Here is a 22,205-nt window from a genome sequence, read left to right on the forward strand (position 1 = left end):
TAGATCCACCCCCTGGCCATTATTAACTGTATAATCTACAGACCCATGTGCCAAAACTGTCACAGTCACAGGTCTCAGATGGAACAGCCAGCCTGCCCAACTGTGGAAAAGGATGTTTAGGGTCCAGAAGCAAGAGCCTTGGCAGCTGTGGCTTCATGGAAGAGAGTTAAAGCCTCACACGGGTTGGAATTAGCCAAGTTCCCTCAAAACCCAAAATCCCAAAGGTCGTGCTGATGGGTTTCACTGGATTTCTTATGGAGTTGGTGCTAGAAATTCCTTTATTCATGCCTGTATTTTTTCATTCAACAAACATCTCTTGAACATCATGTAATTTCTCGGTACTGGAGATACAGGGCTGAATAAAACTGATGCAAGCCCTGTCCCCACCCCAAGGAAGCTTAAAACAGCCATGTCCACCCCACTTCTCAAGCATGGCCTTGTTGGAGAACCTGCCCCACTATGGTCCTGAGAAGGAGCCCTAAGATACTCCCACCCCACCCATCTGATTGGACCGGAGTCAGACAGCTGATCCAGGGGAAGCCAGGCCATTGGCTGGTCAGGAACCAATCACATTCTCTCTCTCTGGATACTGTGAACTACAAGACAGAGTGATTGAGCACATTAGGGACAGACAACATAGCGATGCTTTACCCACTGACCTACTGAAGTACCTGAGGTGGTCCTGATTCCCACCCTCCCTGAGCCTGGATATTCATCAGATGACCCACGTGCATCCAGTAAAGTTCAGGCTATGGAGTCAGACAGCCCTGGGTTTGAATCCTGCCTCCTCTATTTGTTAACTATGATATCATGGACAAGTTCTTTAATTTTTAATTTTATTGTGGATATTTTCAAATATATACAAAGAAACGGAGAACAGAATAACGAACCCTGTGTATTTCGTTACCCAGCTGCAATCATATTTGCCACACTTTGTTTCATCTACCATCCCCTACAATTTTATATTTTCTTGGTGATTTTTAATGTAAATCTCAGTCATCACATTAGATGAGTTTCTTAATTTCCATGAGTCTCAGTTTTCTCCTTCACAAAACAGGAAAAATGATACCTCTTCCCCAGGCTTTTTCATTCATTGAACAAAAGTTTATGGAGCTGCAGCCATGAGCCAGCCCAGTTCCTGCTGTGGGGGTGCAGCTGTGACAACACAAAACATTTGTTCTCGTGGAGTTTACATGGTAGTGGAAGAGGCATAAAGACTGAGTAAGATAATTTCAGAGAGAATATAAGTTATGAAGAAAATAATGGGGAAGAGTAGCGATGCTGGGGCCAGAGGTAGACAAGGAAGTCCTCTGTAAAGAGGTGGCAATGGGGAGAAGATATGAAAGGGAAGAGGCCTGGGAACGGTGGGTTGTATGCAGAAAGCACAGCAAATGCAAAGGCCCTGAGGCAGAAATGAGCCAGGCTGTTTGCGGGTTGTTTTGAGTCCAGATTGAGTTAGTACATTCAAAGCATTTAGCACAATGCCTGGCGTGCAGTAAGTACTCAATAAATGTTAGTTATTATTCCTCCTAAGGGAGGACTCATCACAAGACGGTACATTGGAGCGTATTTTGGACACAGCTCTCTTTCCTAGAGTGCCAAGCGATCTTTCAGTTCACTTTGCACATCCTTTAACAACCTCTACCCATGGGGAAGACTTCCCCACTCTGTAAACACTGTACCACGAGGAGAAGTCATGTAGTGTAGTGGTTAAAATCGCCGACCTTGGGAACTGACTGGCCCCGTTTAAATTCCAGCTCCACCATTTCACAGCTGTATGAACTTTGGACAAGTCACTTAACCTCACTGAGCCTCAGTTTCCCCACCCTTCTGATGGTGAAAATAATAGTACCAACCTAATAAGGTTTTGAGGATTCAATATGTTGAGGACTTAGAACGCTGTCTGTATAAGTTACTGTTAATATTACACCATCTTACATATTATTTATTCTTATACACTCATTTCTATATTTGCCTTTTTGCCTGCCCTGGTTAGGAAATTCCCCCAATTTTTTTTAATAGTTGGGAGTATCCCTACAGGCATTTCCCAAAGTCAAGTATAGGACATCCCAGGTGCCTTGATAAATATGGACAAATAAATGGAAATCCTTTGGGCCTTAGATATGGGCTGTCAACCTCTTCAAAAATTAAACCACGGCTCTGCTTTTCATCTGGTCCCTTGTTAATCCGCTTGGGAGCAGTCCTGGGGGAGTAGCAGGTGGGGTGAGGCTGCAGTAGGAGCCTGGTCTTCCTGATGGATTCTGTGTCCTGAGACATCAAGTTAGCGTTTCTCTTCAGGTTGGGGTGACCTCTCTCTCCTCCTCAGATTATGCTGTAAAATAAACAGTGTAACATCAACCCCATTCCACAGTGGGGTTGCACGTTTGTGTGGAACCTGAGGCTACTTTGTCCCATGAGTATACGTGACAGCACAGTCAGGACAGTGACTGGTTCCATTCCAAGAGTGACCAGGTGAATAATTTTCTGTAGCTGTTTTTGTAGACACCGGGACACACTTTTTACACTGTGGCAATAAAGGCTTTGTAATTGCTGCCGACTTATTTAGTGTTGTTTTCGGTCTGTACCACGTCATTAAACAATACTGCACAACCAAAATTTTACCAGCAAGTTTGCTGTACTAAATACAAGGTAGTATCCTGGATCGGATCCTGGAATGGAAAAGGGACATCAGCGCAGAAACTAGTGAGAGTCAAACAATATCAACCGTTTAGCTAAAATTAATGGACGATAATGTTGATGTCTTAGTTTTGACAAGTGTCCCAAAATGCCAGATGCTAACGTTAGGGCAAAGTGGGTGAGATGCATGCAGAACTCTCTGCACTATCTTTGCAACTTTTCTGTAAACATGAAATTATTCCAGAATTAAAGACTTCTTTTTTAAAAAGTGTGCTGTTAACATAAACAGGTTGAGAAACGTTGATCCCGTTTGTATCCTTGTACCCCCAGCTCCTGACTCACATCTCCCGTCCCTAAGACTAAAGGGAGGCTATATTTACCCTGCACTCCCGAAAGGGATGGGGGGTGTCATCGCAGACAGGGAAGCTGGGGTGGGGGAGACGGATCACATTCATACCACTTGAGGACAAAATGCGCCTTCAAAAGCAAACTATAATTATACAGAAGCCGAGAAGCATTTGCAGAAAACCACTATCTCATCTGAATCTGCATCCTGTTAATCAAAGAGGTCGAGGCCCTTCTGATTATCAGACTAAATATTTTTAGGCAGTATCACTGTGTGCCTGGAAAGAACACGAACAGCATCAGCTGAAGAAAAAGCAGTCTTCAGATAAAAAGGCAAGTCCTTCCTATCATAGGAAAAATCCTCCATAGGAATTGATGGAGAAAAGTGGGCAGAAAGATCCCCGTATTGAAGCTTTCTCCTCCCTATCTGCCTTCAGCCCAGTCCTTCACCAGCTTCCACTCTCCTTCCAGATTTCCAGATTTCTACACTGACCGTTGGTTCTCTTAGAATTTGACCAAAGCATAAGGGAAAGATCAGACAGTGATCCCCCCTTAGTACTGAGATAAAGAGAGAGAAATAGAGGGAGATGATCGTTCTCCGAAAGCAATGTCAAGTGAGTCATTGAAGAGAGATGAAAGTGACATTAAAGTTGGGACTATTGAATTCCCAGCCAAATCTGGTAATTTTGATGTTTAGTGAACACCCTAAAAATGGCATGATGTACCCCTTCTTAATGTAGCACAAACAGATGCATTTTTCTTTCCATTTTTTTGTAATGGCAAATCTTTGTAGCTCCCATAATGTCCAGAAAAGGGTTTTATACTCAATAGGTGCATTCTAATTCTGGTACCAAGAGCTGCTCTAACTTTCTAGCTATCAGATTGGATTCCTTCTCTCCTGGTTCTCTGTCAGTCAGCGTGGGCTCTGGTGACTGCTTGGCTTCATGAGTCCCTAATAACTGATAAATATGAGTCAACTAGTCCTATCCTCTCAATGAACTCCCAAAATCATCCCTTCTTACATTTCTCCAAAGAAGATATATGGATGACCAACAGGCACATGAAAAGATGCTCATCATCGCTGATCATCAGGGAAATGCAAATCAAAACTACACTAAGATATCACCTTACACCCATTAGAATGACAAAAATATCTAAAACTAATAGTAACAAATGTTGGAGAGGTTGTGGAGAAAAAGGAACCCTCACACACTGCTGGTGGGAATGCAAACTGGTGCAGCCACTATGGAAAACAGTATGGAGATTCCTCAAAAAATTAAAAATAGAACTACCATACGATCCAGCCATCCCACTACTGGCTATTTATCCAAAGAGCTTGAAGTCAGCAATCCCAAAAGTCCTATGCACCCCAATGTTCATTGCAGCATTATGTACAACAGCCAAGACGTGGAAGCAACCTAAGTGCCCATCAACAGATGATTGGATAAAGAAGATGTGGTACATATATACAATGGAATACTACTCAGCTGCAAAACAGAACAAAATCATTCCATTTGCAATAACATGGATGGACCTTGAGGGAATTATGTTAAGTGAAATAAGCCAGTTAGAGAAGGATAATCTCTGTATGACTCCACTCACATGAGGAATTTAAAAATGTGGACTAAGAACAGTTTAGTGGATACCGGGGAAAGGTGGGGTGGAGGGTGGGCACAAAGGGTGAAGTGGTGCACCTACAACACGAATGACAAACATTAATGTACAATTGAAATTTCACAAGATTGCAACCTATCATTAACTCAATAAAAAAAATTTAATTATAAAAAAAAAATCATCCCTTCTTCTGAACAGGCAAATTTTCCCCTGGATCTATAATATATAAATAGCTCCTATAAATCAATAAAAAGATAAGTCATGACAAGGAAACTTATTATTACTACTGGCTACTGAATTAATTTGTTATATAAATTAAACTTATTAATGTAAACCTGTGGCAAAGCTACATGCTTCTTATTTTCCAGATATTCCCAAGAATGCTAGGAAATAAGGATTGGACGAACCTAGCAGGGTTATATGAAATTAATATCTGTGGTAATTCTTATGAGAATGCAATGTTTGTAACGTGACACCTGGAATTCTTCCCTATAGTTTACCAGGAATGCTCTGGTGTAATTCCATCCAGCAGAATATTACAAGACAATTTTTTCTTGGTCTAAAAGATCACTGATTACTGAGACAAAAATATAGACTAAAAGCAAGAATTATAAATACATCAAATTAACCTGTCACAAGAGACTTTTGGTTTACTTGGTACCTGAAATCTATCTCTGAGAAATAATTTATTTTCAGTATCCCTCTAAACAAAAGTCCCTTATTAACGCAAGCTTCATGAATGTTCCCTGCCTTTTTGCCTGATGGAATGACAACACTTGGGTGACTTCCGTAAGCTGTTATTCCATTTGAGTGCTGGTTCAAAATCATCTTAAAAATGGAAACTTCAAATGAGAAACTAGTTAACGGGCACCTTTTACAGCCATGGGCTCAAGACCATCTCAGCTTTCTCCACTCTGTGATCATAGTCAATCACTTATGACGTGTGGGACCCACATACATCCATGTTCAACTTATTTCCCAGGGCCAGCTGAATGAGAATGTGCTCATTTCCATCAAAGCCAGAACTGGATGCAGCAGTTACCATGTCAGAGTTGGTACAATTTACCGTATCTTTTGGGGCTGTGAGATCTGGTCATAAAACTTCCAATTGCTGGTGTATTTTGCTCTAAAATATGACGATTTCTCATACCCTTTTATGATCCAGTTCATAAATAAATAATGTCAAATTACTTAACATAATGAAACCTAAGACATTCCATTTGGTAGCCCATTTTCAAACCATATGAACATTGACTTTGTGAACATCCTGCAACATTTCCAAGGCCGTGAAAAATTATCACCACGCAGAATCAGAGAATTTGCATCACCATTGTCAAATTCCACAAGCCTATTCCTCCACCCATCAAGTGTAAAAATTTGCAACCAAACAGTCAAAAACTATGATTCAGCAAATAAAACACCAAGGCAACTCCTGGTGGAGCTTCAGCAAAGGCGACCCAGACTAGAATATGTGCCACGCGAGAACTGTTTCTGTTTTTAAGAACCTCCAGCCACAACTAAATGCATCCTTTAAATTGTCTGGCTCTTGTTATGTTAAACCAGCCCTCCACATTACTTTAATGTGGGGGTTACTTGAAAACATAATTGCTAGGAATAACCACGGTAGTACACAATTGTCAAAAACCGAACAATCTTGTTTTTCCCCACTCCCATTAGTCAGTGCATCACCTCTATAATGTATGTTGTATACACAGACCTTTGAAAGGGAAGTAAATCTTTGGAAATGCACCAAGATCCCCAAGTATGCTCTATCAGCTAAAAAAATACCTATGGAAACACAACAGGAAATGCAGCTTTTTTTCATGGCAGAACAATGGAATGGAATTTGCTAGTGTCGAATCACAGATACACACCACAAACAAACATAACCACAAGTCAACAACACACGTGTGCACACACACACACAGAGTAGCTCGTAGATTATTTTTACGAAACTCTAGTTTTATGAAAAATCAATCGAATTCTCCTGAACTAGGATCTGTTCATTGAAAACAGCTTGAAACCTAAAAGTCACAACTGGTCTACCTCAGGAGGCAGACAAATAAGCGAATGGACCGTTGGTTAACAGGTGACCCAATCAAGATGAACCAATGAAATGGGTTATTGGCTAACAGATTAACTATTTAAGATGAAGCAACCAGGTCATCCACTGGTTAACCAAGTACCCAACCCTGATGAACCAACCAAGAGGGCCATTAGTTAACAGATCAACCAAGATGAATCAACCGAGTGGTCCATTCATTAACAGAAGAACCAACCCAGTGAATCATTCTTCAACAGAGAACCTAACAAGAGGAATCGGATGATGCCAAACCCAGAATCACCCAGGAGAGATGGAATAAAACTTCTAACTGGTCAACAAAGAGAAGCTCTTAATGAACCCACACACACACACACACACACACCATGAAATCTGGACGCGTGACCCCTGCACGGGTCACCACGCAGGACTGGAAATGGATGGTGTGGCTGTACTTACGAAGATTATTTATAGGGGTTCGGGTGTCCATGTTCTCGTAATGCTGGACATGGACCACAATGTTGAGGTCTCTCTCCATGTGGTCAGTGTTGCAGTGGCCCTGTGGCCTCATGACATCCGCAAGGGCCCTGAAAGAGAAAGAATTTAAATCTGTTCATTCAAAACAATGATGGCACCTCCCGTACTCTGAGCGCTGTGCTTATGAACCAAAGACGTGGAGCCGCCATGCTAGTTAGCGGGGGGGGGGGGGTGGGGGGGGGGGTGGTGGAGGGGAAAAGATGTAAGTAAGATCACTGCAATTAGGGGTTACATAAGGACACCATGCAGAACAGTTTGCCTGCTTGTCACAACAGCCATGTAATAGCAGTGTCCCCCATCCCATAGAGCTGTTGAGAGAATTAAACGATGAATAGATGTGATGTGTCTGCACCCCAGAGATTTAGTCCCCCCTGATATCTAACACTAGATACCAACACTCGATGCAGAGCAATGGCCCACGATTAGTAACAAACAACATTCAGTGAGTACTTACCATAAGCCAGGTACTATGCTAATCGCGTTACATGCCTTAATTCAACTAAGCAGCATATAAACACCTTGAGGATTATCCCTCCTTCTTTGCAGATGAGTAACCAAGGCTCAGAGAGGTGAGTTGACCTGCTCAAGGTCACACAGCCAGGAAGTCGTAGCACAGGAATTTGAACGAGAGTCTGTACTCAAGGCCCTGGACGTTGTGTGCATTGGGTTTCCTGTGCTGTGGAGGATTTGGTGTGATCTGCCCACACCCCGTGCTGGTGTCCCTCTTCATCAGTAGCTTGGGATGGAGGGAAAGCATAGAACCTGGGGTGTACCTGTGTTTTGGGGCCTTTCCATTTATCATCGTGTTTCATCCCCTTGACACACACTCAAGGGTCAATATCCTTCTCACTAGCATTTTACAAATAAGGAAAGAAGCTGAGAAGTGTTAAGTGACTAATTAGTTCCCAGGGCTGCTGTAACAAAGTACCACAAACCAGGGAGCTTAAAACAACAGAAATTTATCGTCTCACAGTTCTGGAGGCCAGAAGTCCAAAATCAAGATGGCAGCAGGGCCACGCTCCCTGTGAAACCTATGGCGGATCCCTCCTTGCCTCTTCGGAGCTTCTGGTGCTTTGCTGGAAATCTTTGGTGTGCATTGGTTTGCAGCTTCATCACTCCAACCTCTGCCTCCCTCTCACATAGTGTTCTTCCTATGTCTCTCTCTTCACACGGAAATCTTTTAAGGACACCAGTCATATCGGCTTAGGAGCCCACCCTACTCCAGTATGACCTCATCTTAAGTAATTACATCTGCAGTGATCCTACTTCTAAATAAAGTCACATTCTGAGGCCCACGAGGTAGGACTTTAACATATCTTTGGGGAGGAGGGGACACAATTTAACCTCTAACAGTGACCTTCACAGTTAGATGTAAACTTATGAAAGAAGCTCACTGCACGTAGAGGACAGCAGAGATCATTGTCAAAGAGATATTACACTTAAAGGTGGACCTCACCAACACATTTTTTTCTCTTTATCTACCCTCCATCATGCGTTTATTTATATACATGGTTATCCTTGAAAGATATATAATATCATAGGTATTATTGTAGATGTGTGTATCTTTAACATGGGTGGTGTTTTCACCATAAACCTCATTCTGTTTCTTCATTTCTTTGCACAATATGAAAACTGGCTATATAGCTGAATGTGAATCTCTTTCATCACTTGCAACTGCCGCATAGCCTTCCAACATATGCAGCCCCCATATTTCACTTACCTGCAGAGAAGATGGTCTCAAAATGCAACAACCAATATGGTGGAAGAAGCGACCAATCAGAATAGACGCCAGCTAGAAACATCCAGTTATTTCATTGCAAACCAGCAGAATATCAGCCCTGCTTAGCCATTTTCCTACTTACAGACACCTAGATGGTCACCAGTCCCTGCCTCTGTAAGCAACACTGCAATACACATCCTCACATATGCCTCCTCTTGGACCAGCGAGAGCTTCTCTGGGGTACACACCCACAAGTGATGCTGCTATGTATAGGCTGTATCCAGATGCTCTTAACTAGCCAGAACCCTCTGAGTCCACATCAAGGGAGACAGAGAAGGAAGATGAGCTGTTTGGATGAGGCCCACACACACCACCTAAGAACTCAATAGACGCAGCCTGTCTGCTGAAATTTACCCCGGTAAACTCCAGGGGTGGGGCCCAGCCCTCAGTGTTTCCACAGGCCCTCCACGTGAGGCAGCTACACAGCAAGCTTGAGAGTGTACTAGGGTGAAAGAGGCCCTGCGCTCATGGGGCAGTGGGACAAGGGGCCAAGGACCACAGCTGGGGAGAAGTGTCAGAGGTTGAGACACAGGTCAACACAGCAAGAGTCCCACATGAATTAGAGGAAAAGACTGAGTCTGCTAAGAGAGAAGAGAATAACAGCAGCTCCCATTCATTCATTCATTCACTCAACAAATATTTATTACCTACTATGCGCCAGGCAGCATTCAAGGCCCTGTGTACACAGCAATGTACACGACGGACAAGATCCCTGCCTTCATGAAGCTTATATTCTAGGGGAGAAGATAAAAAGATAGTCATGTTAAATAAATAAACAAGGGCTACAAAAATGAAATAAATAAAAGTATAACATGATCAAGAGGGAGTGGTGTATAGCAGAATTATTCATAATAACCAAAAAGTAGAAACAACCCAAATCAACTGATGAGTGGATAAACAAAATGTATTATATGGAGTGGAATATTATGCAGCCATAAAAAGGAAGAAAGTAAAGATACATGCTACAATATGAATGGAACTTGGAAACATACTCAGTGAAAGAAACCAGACACAAAAAGCCACATATTGTCTGATTCTATTTATATGAAATGTTCAGAATAGGCAAATCCACAGACACAGAAAGTAGATGAGTGGGTGCCAGGGACCAGAAAGAGGGAGGACCGGGGAGTGGCTGTTTCATCTATATGGAGTTTCTTTTTTGGGATAATGAAAATGTTCTGGAATTAGATAGCAGTGATGGTGATATACTGAAAAGCACTCAACTGGACACATTAAAATGGTCGAGATGGTGGATTTTTCATGGGAAGTGACTGTGAATGAGCAAGGGGTTTCTTTTTACAGTGATATAAACGTTCTAGAATTAGATAGCGGCAATGGTTGCTCAACTTTGTCAATATAATAAAAAGCACTGAATTTTATACTTTTTAAAAAATTTTAAAAGATCTGAGAGAAAGAGAGAGTTGGGGTAATCAAGAAAACCTTCTTGAGGAGGTGACACTTGAGTTGAGCCCTGAATGGTGAGAAAGAATTGTTATGTAAAGATGATGGAAAGAACATTCCAGGCAGAGAGAGTGGCAAGTGCAATGGCCCTGAGGCTGGAAAGAGTTCAGATATTTGAGCGACAAGCAAGAAGGCCAATAAAGCTGGGAAATGGTAAACAAAGAGGGGAGCATTCCGATGTGAGAACTGTCATACTCATTTTACAAAGCAAAAAACTTCTCAAATTAATGCAGCTAATGAGTGGAGGGACTGAGATACAAACCTAAGTGTCTTTGAAATGAGAGCTCAGGCTCCTTCCCACCTCTGTGCAGTAAGGATGGTCTGAAACTCAAAGGGGCTGCAGGGAAAGAACGTTCAAGGCAAAGGGCAGATGCCTCAGAAACCTAAGTTGCCTCTTTCAATTTTAAACAGATTCTTCATCATGAGCTCTTGGGGATCTCTGAGCCCCTCTGAGATTGAATGGAAATTGTGTATGTGCATTTTTCTCAAGCAAGAAGCCATAGCTTTCAACAGATTCTCTAACGAGCCCCCCTAAAATTCGAAAAATATTCAGGCTTTCAAGAGGATAGCAAAGTAACCGGGATGGCTATCCATGACCTTGGCCAGCACTGCCATCTGCAGATCCCCTGGGCTTCTCCTGAGCGCTGAAATTCATGAAAATCTCCCCAAAAGCCAAGGACCCTTTCCCCCAAGGCAGCCCCTCCCAGAGCACGCAGTGGAGACGAGGAATCTTAGAGACCAGCATCTCCCGGACAAGGAGTCTTCAAGGTGTGGTTCAGTCACTCCAGGGACTGCGTAAAATGATTCGGCGCACGGGAAGGAAATACGAGAACTTCTGTGTGTGGTCTTTAGTCCACAAAAACGAGAAATCGATTTAATACATGTATTGCTGCTGGTGCCCTCACTAGGACCACCTATGTCAGATTCTAAGAATCAGGAACCTTGGACCAAGGAAGGTGTCTGGACGCAGCACCATCATTGGGTGCATTGCACTTCTAGGCACCCCTAAGGGGATATGCAAACAAATTATCTAACAAAACTAACCATGGCTAAGCAGACACGTGGCTTAAAAATACCCCCTCATCACAAAACCACAGCCTGAAGAAAATACTGATAAAGCAAACACAAGAAAACAATGGAGCAGACTCTCCCTTCCTCTTCAGCAGCTTCTCACAGGGTTAAAACAATGCTGGTCTATTCCCATCAAAATGAAGTCAGCGAAAAAGAATCAAAACTCTCATGAGCAGTATCCAAAATATGGATTTATTTATGAATGACATACTTCATCCTCAAGGTACATCATGATTTGAGATAGTAGCTAGTGATTGCGCGAAGTCACGATTAGCAGCAAATTTTAAAATATTTATTTCACCTTTAGCTCAGTTTAAAATGTCTGTTCTTACATATCTTTGTAATGTACCCAATAATTGATCACTGGTATGTGCATATACTTATTAATAAAACAAATGTGCACATATTGGGGTACATACTGAAAAAATGTTAAAAATAGGCATATGTCAAAAAAGTTTAATGAATTAGACAGTGGACACAACCATGTGTAAAAGCCAAACATATGCCCAAGGATTTGGCATTTATTTGTGGCACATAGTTTGGGTGCTTCTCAAACTTTAACGTGCATTCATCTTACGTAGGGGTCTTGTTAAAATGCAGATTCTGTTTCAATAAGAGTAAGGCAGGGCCTGAGATTTTGCTCAAGCTCCCAGATTATGAAGATGCTGCTGGTCCACAGGCTACACTCTGAGCAGCAACATCCTAAAGGTACTGCGACGGTTAATTTTATGTATCAACTTGACTGGGCCATGGGGTACCCAGATGTTTGGTCAAACATTATTCTGGATGTGTCTGTGAGGGTATTTTTGGGTGCAATTAATATTTGAACAGATAGACTGAGTAAAGCAGATTGCCCTTTATAATGTGGGTGGGCCTCATCCAATCAGTTGAAGGCCTGAATAGAATAAAAGGCTGACCCTCCTCCAAGTAAGACAGAATTTTCCTGCATGATGGCCTTCAAACTGGGACGTCAGTTCTTCCTGGTTCTACAGCAGCCTACTGGCCTTTGAACTTGAACTGGGTCATCGGCTCTGCAGATTTTTGGAATTGCCAGCCTCCACAATCATGGGAGGCAACCCTGTATAATAAACCTCTTTACATCCATCTCCTATAGGTTCTGTTTCTCTGGAGAACTCTAATACAGCTACCTTATTGAAGAAACTACACTTTGCTTGATATCTCTTAACCCAGTCCAAAACAGTCATGCTGAAATGTTGACATTTTTGAGGCCAAGGATGATTGAATATTGGCAATTTCATAAGGTCCAACTGAGCATCAATTTACTTGTGTGTTACCTGTCTCCCGCCATTTGACAGTTTGCTTTGTAAGAGCAGAGATTGTGTCTGCACTAATCACTGTTCTCTCATAGCCCGCAGCACAGTACTGCTTACAACACAGGTACTCAATAAATACCTAATGAATGAATGTATGAGTGAGCGAAGGAATGAATGAGGAGATGCTTTCCTGTGTCACGTAAATCAGGATGTGCCGGGTACTGTGCTAGCCACTCAGGATACCTGACTATAAACAGTGATGGAAGGAGACAGATAATAAACTGGTAAGCCACTAAATTAGTAAGTTAATTTTAGATCGCAACGTGAAACACTGAGTGATGGGGTGGAGGGGGCTGGGGGACAGTGGTAACCAAGTCTGGGTGGTCAGGGATGGCTTCTCAGAGAAGGTGACATCAGAGCTGAGACCTGAACGTTGAGGCGGGGCCACCTGCCTGAAGTCTAATGGAGGAGAATGTGAACTGAGCCAACACAACAGCTCCAAGGTGGCAATGAGCTGGGCATATTTGATACAAAAAGAAAATCCTGCATCCCTTTTCTTTCCAATTACTGTGAGTAAACAGAAGACCCCAACACTTCCAAACAGAGCTCAGAGTCCCAGCATCCTGCTTAAAAGCCTCCACGGGTCCCAAGGTCTAAACTATGTTCTGACTTGTAAGCACTGGCATAGGATTCTTGAGAATTTCCTCTCGCACCAGCAGCAGCATTTATTTTTCAAGAACGCAAGGGTCGTGGGCACGAGGTGACCTTCTGGAGTAGTGGTTACTCAGGTGCAGACATTTGTCAAAGCTCATCAAACTTTACGCTTAACATGTGTGCATTTCATTGTGTAAATTACCCTCCAGTGAAGCTGATTCTTATAATGCAGAAACTCAGGGCCCAAAGACAAGCAAACATTTTCTGCAAGAAAAATAATTTAGAGATTTTTCTACGGCCAACAGTATACGCATGCCCGGGCTTCTCCAGCCTGGGGAGCTGGTGGAAGCCATAGGATAATCACAAAGGTGGAGGAAGAAGGCGAGGTGGAAGGGAAGTTGGAAGAAGAGAGAAAAGCCAAGGGAAGGAGGGATCTTTATCACTTGATGCCATTTCTTTGCAAGGGACTCCAGCCCTTCTGAAGTGAGTTTGAAAAACACACAGGATACTGTGCTGTGTAATTTCCACTTGGATTTCTGATTCTGTTTGAAGGTGGGCAAAATAATGACATGTGCTCCCTACTGGCTTCAAGCGTAGAAAACTTCAAACACGTTCCTGCCCCCAAGGTCATTTCTCACCCACGCGTCCACCAAGAGGGCTGGCCCTGCCGGGGGGGCAGACGCAGAAAACATTGCTAGCCTTGATCTTACCGTGGCTCCTTGAACTGGCCCCGATGCACACATTGCTACTGGCAGAGCATCGAGCACTCCTTTGCCATCTGAGAAGACTGAAGCCCTGCAAGGCTGTGCTTGAAGGCAGTGCAGCCTAGTGGTCAAGGACTTGCACTCTGGCCTCAAACTGTCTGGGTTCAAAGTTCCACTCCTCCACTCACGAGGCGCTTGTTCATCCTCTTAGAAAGCAGTCTGTGCCTCTCAAAAGGCAGATCGTCAGAAGGCCTACCTCCCTCATTGGGGAGGAACATGAAATTCAATGAGAATTTACACCCAAGCTTATGGGAAAACAGCAAAACCAGCAAAGATTCTTCAACATCACCCAGGCCAACCATTTACCACGCATTTGATGTAGCCATACAAGGATTTTCTTTCCTATTCTGAACCTCCCACCCACTCCTGCTAAGATTTATTGTGAGTCTGGAGAAGTTACCAGACTTGGCCACTGTTGCACAGCTCAATAGATGTAGCACAGGAAAGGCTAGACTTGGCCGAGTTCCAGACTATAACATTATCCTCTTCAGCAGATAAAGGGTAGAAAAGTCCAATAATAAGGATGATGATAAAAGGGTAACAGTCTCTGAGCAGTGACCGTATACAGGCCCTGTGCTAAGAGCTTTCCAAGCCGGGTCTCAGGGAATCCGCACACAAGCCTATGACATAGCGATCATCATTATCTTGCTTTACAGACAAGTACTTGAGACTCAGAGAGGTGAAGTAACTTTCCCAAGGTCACAGAGCTATTCAGTGGCCAAGCTGGGATTGAATATCAGGCCATCTGACTCCAGCCCGTGCTGTTAAAACCAGCCTGAGTGCCTCTCCAGGGACAGCAGGAATAACTAAGTGACCTGGGTGGAGGTGGCAACTGAGAGGAACCTGAGAGATTCCTAAAGAGGGTAGTCATCACTCAGCAGCAACCACTAGTTGCCATGTGAAGATGCATGTCCAGCGTTGCCAGACCTACCAATTTCTCAAGAGAACCCGGAAATCTGGATTTCTGTGCGAAATCTCCCAGCTTTGAAGTGTTGGCAGTTGGTTTTAAAACACCATATATAATAAAGCCTCAAGAGATTTCACAGCCAAATGCAATGAGCCTTGACTGGATGCTGGTTTGAAAAACCAAGTTCTATAAGACATTTTTGGTAGAACTGAGGAAATTTGAACATGATTGGATATTTGATGTTATTATGGAATTTTGGTTCGTTTTCTTGGGTGTGATACTGGAACTGTGTTATGTGGGAGAATGTCCTTTCTTACGAGATCCATGCTGAAGTATTTTGGGATGAAGTGTCATGTCTACAACTTATTTTCAAATGCTTCAGCCAAAAAACAAAGGAAAAAAGAGAAGGAGGGAGAGAGAGAAGAAGGAAGGAAGGAGGGAAGGAAGGAAGGGAGGGAGGGAGAAAAATGAATATAAGGAGAAAGAGGGAGAGAGAAAGCAATTAAGCAAGTATGACAAAATATAAAGGATTAGTCATTCTAGATTACTAGTTCTCAGCCAGGGGTGATTCCTCCCCTAGGTGACATTTGGCTACATCTCAGGACATTTTTTACTGTCACGACAGGCTGGTGGGGTGGGTGCTACTGGCACCTAGTGGGTAGAGCCCAGAGATGTCATCAAATGTCTTGCAGTGCACAGGACAGCCCCACAGCCAAGAATGATAGGGCCCCAAAGGTCCATAGTGCCGAGGGTGAAACACCGTGATGTAGCTGGAGGATATACGGGAATTCATTTTTATTATTCTTTCAAGTTTTTGTGTATGTTTAAAATGCTTCACAACAAAACATAGAGGAAAACTGAAAAATAAAGCGTAAGAATACGTAAATAGAACTACCTGCAGAACGAACAAGACACGTCTGCATGGTTTGGTGACCATAGCTGGCCACCATTTGCAATCACTTCTTCCAATAAATAGTGGTCGAATGCAGCTGCTGTTGCAGCTGCTGCATGAGCGGCCGTACAGTTCTTACAACACCACGTGGAAGGCCCCCACACCCTCCTGGAATTACTGTCTTTTTCCCGTTTTCACTCCTAATCAGCCCAGTGGAAAGCAGGCGATATGCCCAGCATGCTGAACCTGAAAACTGACATCACGGAGGCCTCTTCTGGAAAGACCCAAGCGCTCTGGTCACCAGGAGCAGTTTGTGACGTGGGAACAGCAACGAGCTGTAAATCTTTGAAGGGAAGGTGTTTTTACATGGGATGAGAACAAACCCCCCATCTCAGTGACCCTCACAGCCCAACACAAGACAAATTAAGAGGCTGCAGCCAAGATGCTAATCTCGCCTGGAAGCCACCTTATAGCCTCTCTGATGCCAAGCTTGGTGTGCCAGCCCCACCCAAGCATCCCTGAGGCCCTGCAGGCAAAAGCTAACGAGCCCACTCCTACGGCTGGGCCTCAAAAGGATGAACTCCCCAAGCAGCACATGATGGATCTGGAAGGTACCTGGGGGTAGCCCCAGCACCAGAGAGATACACAGAAAGGCTCCATGCTCAGAGAAAACAAGCAACAGAACACAAAGAGGGGTTCCATCGGATTAATTCATCCATCCCCAACCCTATAAAATATTCCCAGAGCCATGACCAGTCTTTCTCAAAGCGTGGACCACTTTATAGAAGCCATGCAGGGAGGTTGTTAAATGCAGATTCCTGGGGCCCATTCCAGACTTATGAATCTAGAATCTCTGTGGCTACAACTCAAGAATATGCTTTTTAGGAAGCTCCCCCAAATTCCGAGGCTCACTCAATCTGAAAACGAACGTCCGCCCAGACACAGTTGAAACCAGGCAGCTAGGGACGGCCCAATTTTCTAACTGTGTGACCTTGGGCAAGCCACCCAACCGGAGCCAAGATTTTTCTCGTATGTAAGTGGGAATTAAAACAGTGCCTGTCTCCTAGGGTAGATGTGAGAACTAAATGAGATAACGTTTACACACACACGCACACACACAGCTAGTACAGTGCCTGGCACCCAGAACTGAGCTCCGCAAATGTTACTCCCTTTTCCTTAACGGTGATTGGATGGTGACTGGCTGAACACGGAAAAGCCTGCAGAGCTTTACCAAAGTACAGATGCTCAGCCCCACCTCAGAGGTTCTGATTTAAATAATGTCAGGTGGGGCCCCTAGCCACTGGATTTTTAAAAAAGCATTCCTGGGGACCCTAAGCAGCAGCCAGAATTGAAAAATGGTACCTTACAAGCTACCGGTAAAAACCAACTATTCTTTCTCTTCCGGAGTACGCACTTCCCTCCATTCTGGAATTCTCAAAATGTATACAAGGAAAGCCTGTGTTAAGACTCTGCCACCAGAGGACTGGGGACCTCTGGATTCTGCCTCCAAGCAGACTTTTCCTTATACCTGCAGAAGAAGCTGCACCCACTGAGCTGGAGCGATTCTTTTTCCCCTAACAGAACTGCGAGGGGGCAGGACCAGGAAGTTGAGCCCCTGCTGGGCCCTTAGGTACCTAGTGGAGTCGAGACTTAACAGGAAAACCCTGATCAAAGAGGGCCAGGAGCCAGCACCACTTTCTCCCACAGACATCCGAAGGTTAGCCCCTCTCCCCACCTTGCCACCTCCCACTCCTCCAACGCGCCGCCACCCGCCACCCCCAACGCCGAGGAGGGCTCCTGTAAGCGCTGGTTTGCAAGAAAAGGGCTCGGTGGGGATTTCGGCAGAGGAATTAACCCGATGCTGCAAGGCCGCCTACCTATCCCTGGGTGAATTTCTCCCTACCAAGGCGACACCGCTGCCGCAGTCCTGCTTCCGTATGTCGCCCTCACCTTAACACAGACCCCGGGAATCAACAGGGACAGGGGGCGACTGCGGAGAAGTGAAACCAGCCGGCCGGTGGGGTTGGGGACAGGGCACCTTGGGGTTGCAGGAGGTGGGCGGGGCGCTTTACTCTTTTAGTAGGTCAGGGTTTCTTATATCCCTTCGGAGCTGACTTCCTTGGCCAAGACCTCACCACCCATCCACACCGCCCTGCTGACCCCAACCGAGAGGAACTTCCTCACCTCTTCCCCCCCCCATCCCTCCCCTCTGGGAAAAAAAAATCGTCGGATACTCTGCGTATAAATAGAAAATAATTACTAGTGAGGTGGTGCTGTTCCTTCGCCTATTTTTGGTGGGGTTCTTTGTTCAGATTTTTTTAGGCAGGCACATGGAGCGCGTGCATACACACGCGCACACACAGGCCCCCGCCGGAGGTGTGTGGGGGGTGTGTGAGTGTGGGGGGTGGGGGACACATGGCGACTCCGGCGCCCAGACGGAAAGAAGCTAAGGCTTGCGCCCCAGCCATCCAGCTGTTTGCAGGCCGTCTGTCGCTCTTCAGTCCCGTCCGCCCGGACCTCACACCGGCCCCTGGCCTCTCTCAGGTCTGGGGGCTGCTTCCCCGAGGCTGCGTCCTCCGCCTCCAAAGTTACTGGGTTGCGCGAATCAATTTAGACACTTGGGGAAAAAAAGCAAAAGGCAAATAGCTCCATTAATCCCCAAATACCTTCTCCCATCTGCTGCAACTTGCTCGTGCTGGGACTTGCATAATGAATAAGGCAAACGGGAAAGTTGACGAATCAGGGTGTCTGGGGGGTGAAGGCGCTCGGGGAGGGGGCTCCCGCCCTGGGAGTCCACGCCAGCCCGGGCGAGGGGCACAGCGCGCAGCAGAGGCCGCTGCCCCCGGCAGGGAGAAGTGAGGTTGGGGCGGGGGTGGGGGGGCAGCCGAGGTCCCAATTCCAGGGACCTGGCAGCTCCAAGCAAGGCTTTTGTTCTCGCCCTCCCCGCACTCTCCACCCCCTTCGCTTCATTTTCTCGAGCCGTACGAGTTGCAGGCGGCGCACACTCCACCCCTCCCTCCCTCACACACGCGCGCGCGGGCTCACACACGCCCCCCTTCCCTTTCGGGCTCGCCTGCCCCTGTTTACCTAGAGGCTAGTATCTGGAATCCAAGGGGTGGACCCCTCCCCAAAACCCAAGACTTCGGGGCCACGGGCTCCCAGGCTGTGTGTCTCAAGTCCGCTTCAATCCTTGGAGGGAGGGGGCAACAAAAGGGCGAGGGGGGCAGAGACCACCCCCCCAACACACACACACACGCTCACATATATCCACACCTGTGCTGAGCCCAGCGCCCCCTCTCCGCGCTCCGAGCCGAAGTTGGCTTCCCGGGTGACACCCTCCAGTGGAGAGGCTGGGGTGAGGGGGAGCGCCATTGCCAGGGGGAAGGTAGAGAGGGGAGAGGAGGGCGAGCGGCGCCCAGAGGGGAGGGCAAGGGGGGAGGCAGCCCACCTGGACATGTGTTCCCTTTGGGGCCGGTGCGCTTTCTCCAGCCCCAGCTTGGTGAAGATGCCCACGAGCACCATGACGGCCACCACCCCGCAGATGATGTAAACGATGAGGTTGGTCTTGTCCTTGGTGGGGTCGTGCAGGGGGTCGTCCTTGCGCGCGGGGGGCTTGCCCGTGTTGAGCCAAAGCGGTGTGTCGTAGTTGGTGCAGGTGCTCTGGTTCAGTCGCCGCTTCTTAAACGTGCAGCAGAACCGGAAGCCACAAGTCCCGCAGCAGAAGATGAAGTCGCCCGAGCTGCAGTTGAACGGCGGGTCCCACTGGCCCATGACATCGAAGTAGCCCCGGCAGAAGTCTGGCGTGGGCGCCCGGGTCGGGGGCGCGTCCGAGACCCCCGTGCCCTCGCCAGCCTCTCCGGAGGCGGCCCCGGAGCGGTTGCCCCCCGCCAGCACCAGCACGCCGCCCAGCTGCGCCAGCTGCCCGTGCCCCGCTCGCTCCTGCGCCCGGCACACGCGGGCGCACAGCTCGGTGAGGAAGCAGCCGAGGAGCAGCCGGAGGACGCGGCGCATCGTGTCTCCCAGCCCGGGCTCGGCCGCTCGGCCGCCGCTGGAGCCGCTGCAGCCGCCTCTCGAGGCGCGGCCGAAGCTGCCGAGGCTGCTGCCGGGGGCTGCGAGCCGCCGCGGGCCGCACATGCAGGGAGCGGCGCGGGGCGCTCGGTGGTCTGCGGCCACTGCGCTCGGCTCAGCCCGCGTTCGCCTCCAGCGCGCCGCGCGCGGAGGGGCCGGCCGGGGAGGAGCGCGCCGGGCCGGGCGGGGGGAGGATGAGCGGGGGCAAGCGCGGGGTGCAGGTCCGGCTGGCGACAGGGGGAGGCGGGGGCTGGAGAGCAAGGGAGAGTCGGTCTGCCCGCGCCTCCCCTCGGCCGGCGGCTCCGGACTCGCCGCCCCGCGCCCGCTCGCAGGATCCCTCTCACCTCTCCAGCTCGCCAAGTGTGCTGGAGAGAGCGAAGCGACACTTGTGGAATGAAGGGAGGGCAGGAGGGAAGGGGGAGGGGGAGGAGGGCGGGCAGACGAGGCGCGAGGGGGGGCGGGCGCGAGCTCGAGAGGGGCGGGGGCGCGGGAGAGGTGACTCGGGCGGGCGGGCGCAAGTTGGGGGGCGTGCAGAGCTGAGCGAGGCTGGCGCGCGGGGAGGAGGGAGCTTCGGCAACCACCGAGGCTGAAGGAATAGCTCGGATTTCCCGGCAGGTGGAGGACGGCGGCGGGACCTCCCGCGCCCTCTCTGGGCGGGAGGCGCGGCTCCGACCTGCTCAGGGCGCAGAGGCGGCTCCGCCCGTGGCTTTTTCAGGGGTGCGTGCGCAGGAGCTGCGGCTCGCATCTGCCCACCAGGGAAGGGGTGGCTCCGAGGGGATAGGGACAGACTAGGTGGCTTTCACTCCAAGACAGACTGGGGCGCCGTATGAACAGGATCGCCCCTTCCAGGTGCGCGGGGCCGTCTTGTCCTTCCCACGACTGCGCCCTCCAGCCAGAAGCGCGATCCGGAGGGCTCAACTCCCTGGGCCGAGGCCAGGACCTAGGCTGAGCTGGGGAGGCGGGGTGGCAAGCTCCTGGGCCTGGGGTATGCAACCCCGGGAGACGGGCTTGGGATGGACTAAAGTCAAAGAGGCGCAGGGATTAGGGAGAGACAGCGGACGAGGCCGAGTCAATGGCATGTCCCCGAAGGGCTTTCCTTGAGACTCTCCCAGGCCCCCGGACCTACCACTTTCTGTCCCTCTTCGCCCTCGCGTTGCCTGCGCTCCACAGGAGGGCACACCGCAGGGTCTAGTGGAGCGCAAGGCCTGAGCACCCAGCCCTGGCCGCCCTCCCGGACCTGGAGCTCGCCCATCGGTCTCCGGAGCCGGCTGGCCCATGTCCCCACCGTGCTCCCCGGACATCCTCACCCGGGGCTGCAGAGCCGGGCCTTGCTTCCTTGGCTTCCAGCCTCCCGTCGCCCGTCAGCGTTTCTGAATCTGCCCTCTCTCAACTCAGCCGATTCCAGCCATCCGTCGGCCCTCTCCCGTTTCTCCCACTTCTTCCTCTCCTCTGCTTGAAATTGACTCCAGTAGCCCCCAAAACGGGATTTGTACCAAAGCTGCTACACCAAATTTAGATCTCCACACGCCCCTGCGTTTTGTTTTTTAATTGCATTAACTAAGTATACACTTTGCAGCCAGCAAGGCGATTTGCATGGAAATGATGTTTCCACCGCCCTCCTCTCCATTTGGCTTCAATAAAGGGCTTCTCAGGGCATTTTCCAATATGGACCACATGTAAAATGACGTACTGGGATCCCTCTAATTGAAAAAGCATGGAGGGTTTTATTGGGACTCCATTGTAAGTTTTCTCAGAATAAGAGGGAGTTTGTGCCTTCTCTTTGAAGAAATGTCACCTACTATCTCCCGCAACCTTGCAGGGAATGACCCTGTTCCAGCAAAAACACACCAGGGCAACACTGATGGAGCATATCCAAGAGTATGCAGCCCCTGGAAGACTCACTGAATTATGGGCTGTATTATGTCCCGAACCCACGGGGACAAGACATGAGATTGCTTAACCCAAATTCATCAGATTCATTATAATGGGATCCCCAAAACAGGACGGTGTGACATGTCTGTCGACCCACACCCACCACCACTGTGTGAGTCTCTCCAAACACAAGCATTGGTGTGTGAGAGCTAATGACAGCTGACATTTACCCCTGCTTGCAACATCCCCACTAAGCTTGCTTTTTCTAAAATCTCCTCCTCACGGATG

General features: G+C 47.7%; 1 protein-coding gene across 3 annotated transcripts in view; it reads right to left on the reverse strand.

The window, feature by feature from the left end:
* The window catches only part of SHISA9 (shisa family member 9), a 331,832-nt gene extending 311,393 nt beyond the window's left edge, over positions 1 to 20,439 (reverse strand). For all 3 annotated transcript variants that reach the window (XM_014865448.3, XM_014865371.3, XM_014865525.3), the window contains exons 1-2: positions 19,426 to 20,439; positions 7,097 to 7,224 (exon numbers count right to left, since the gene is read on the reverse strand). In XM_014865448.3, the coding sequence (XP_014720934.2) occupies positions 7,097 to 7,224; positions 19,426 to 20,111 (814 nt within the window). In that variant the 5' untranslated portion in view covers positions 20,112 to 20,439. The remainder of the gene's footprint in view (positions 1 to 7,096; positions 7,225 to 19,425) is intronic.
* Positions 20,440 to 22,205: the final 1,766 nt, after the last annotated feature.

Source organism: Equus asinus, chromosome 14 (genome assembly GCF_041296235.1).
Source record: "Equus asinus isolate D_3611 breed Donkey chromosome 14, EquAss-T2T_v2, whole genome shotgun sequence".
NCBI lineage: Eukaryota > Metazoa > Chordata > Mammalia > Perissodactyla > Equidae > Equus > Equus asinus.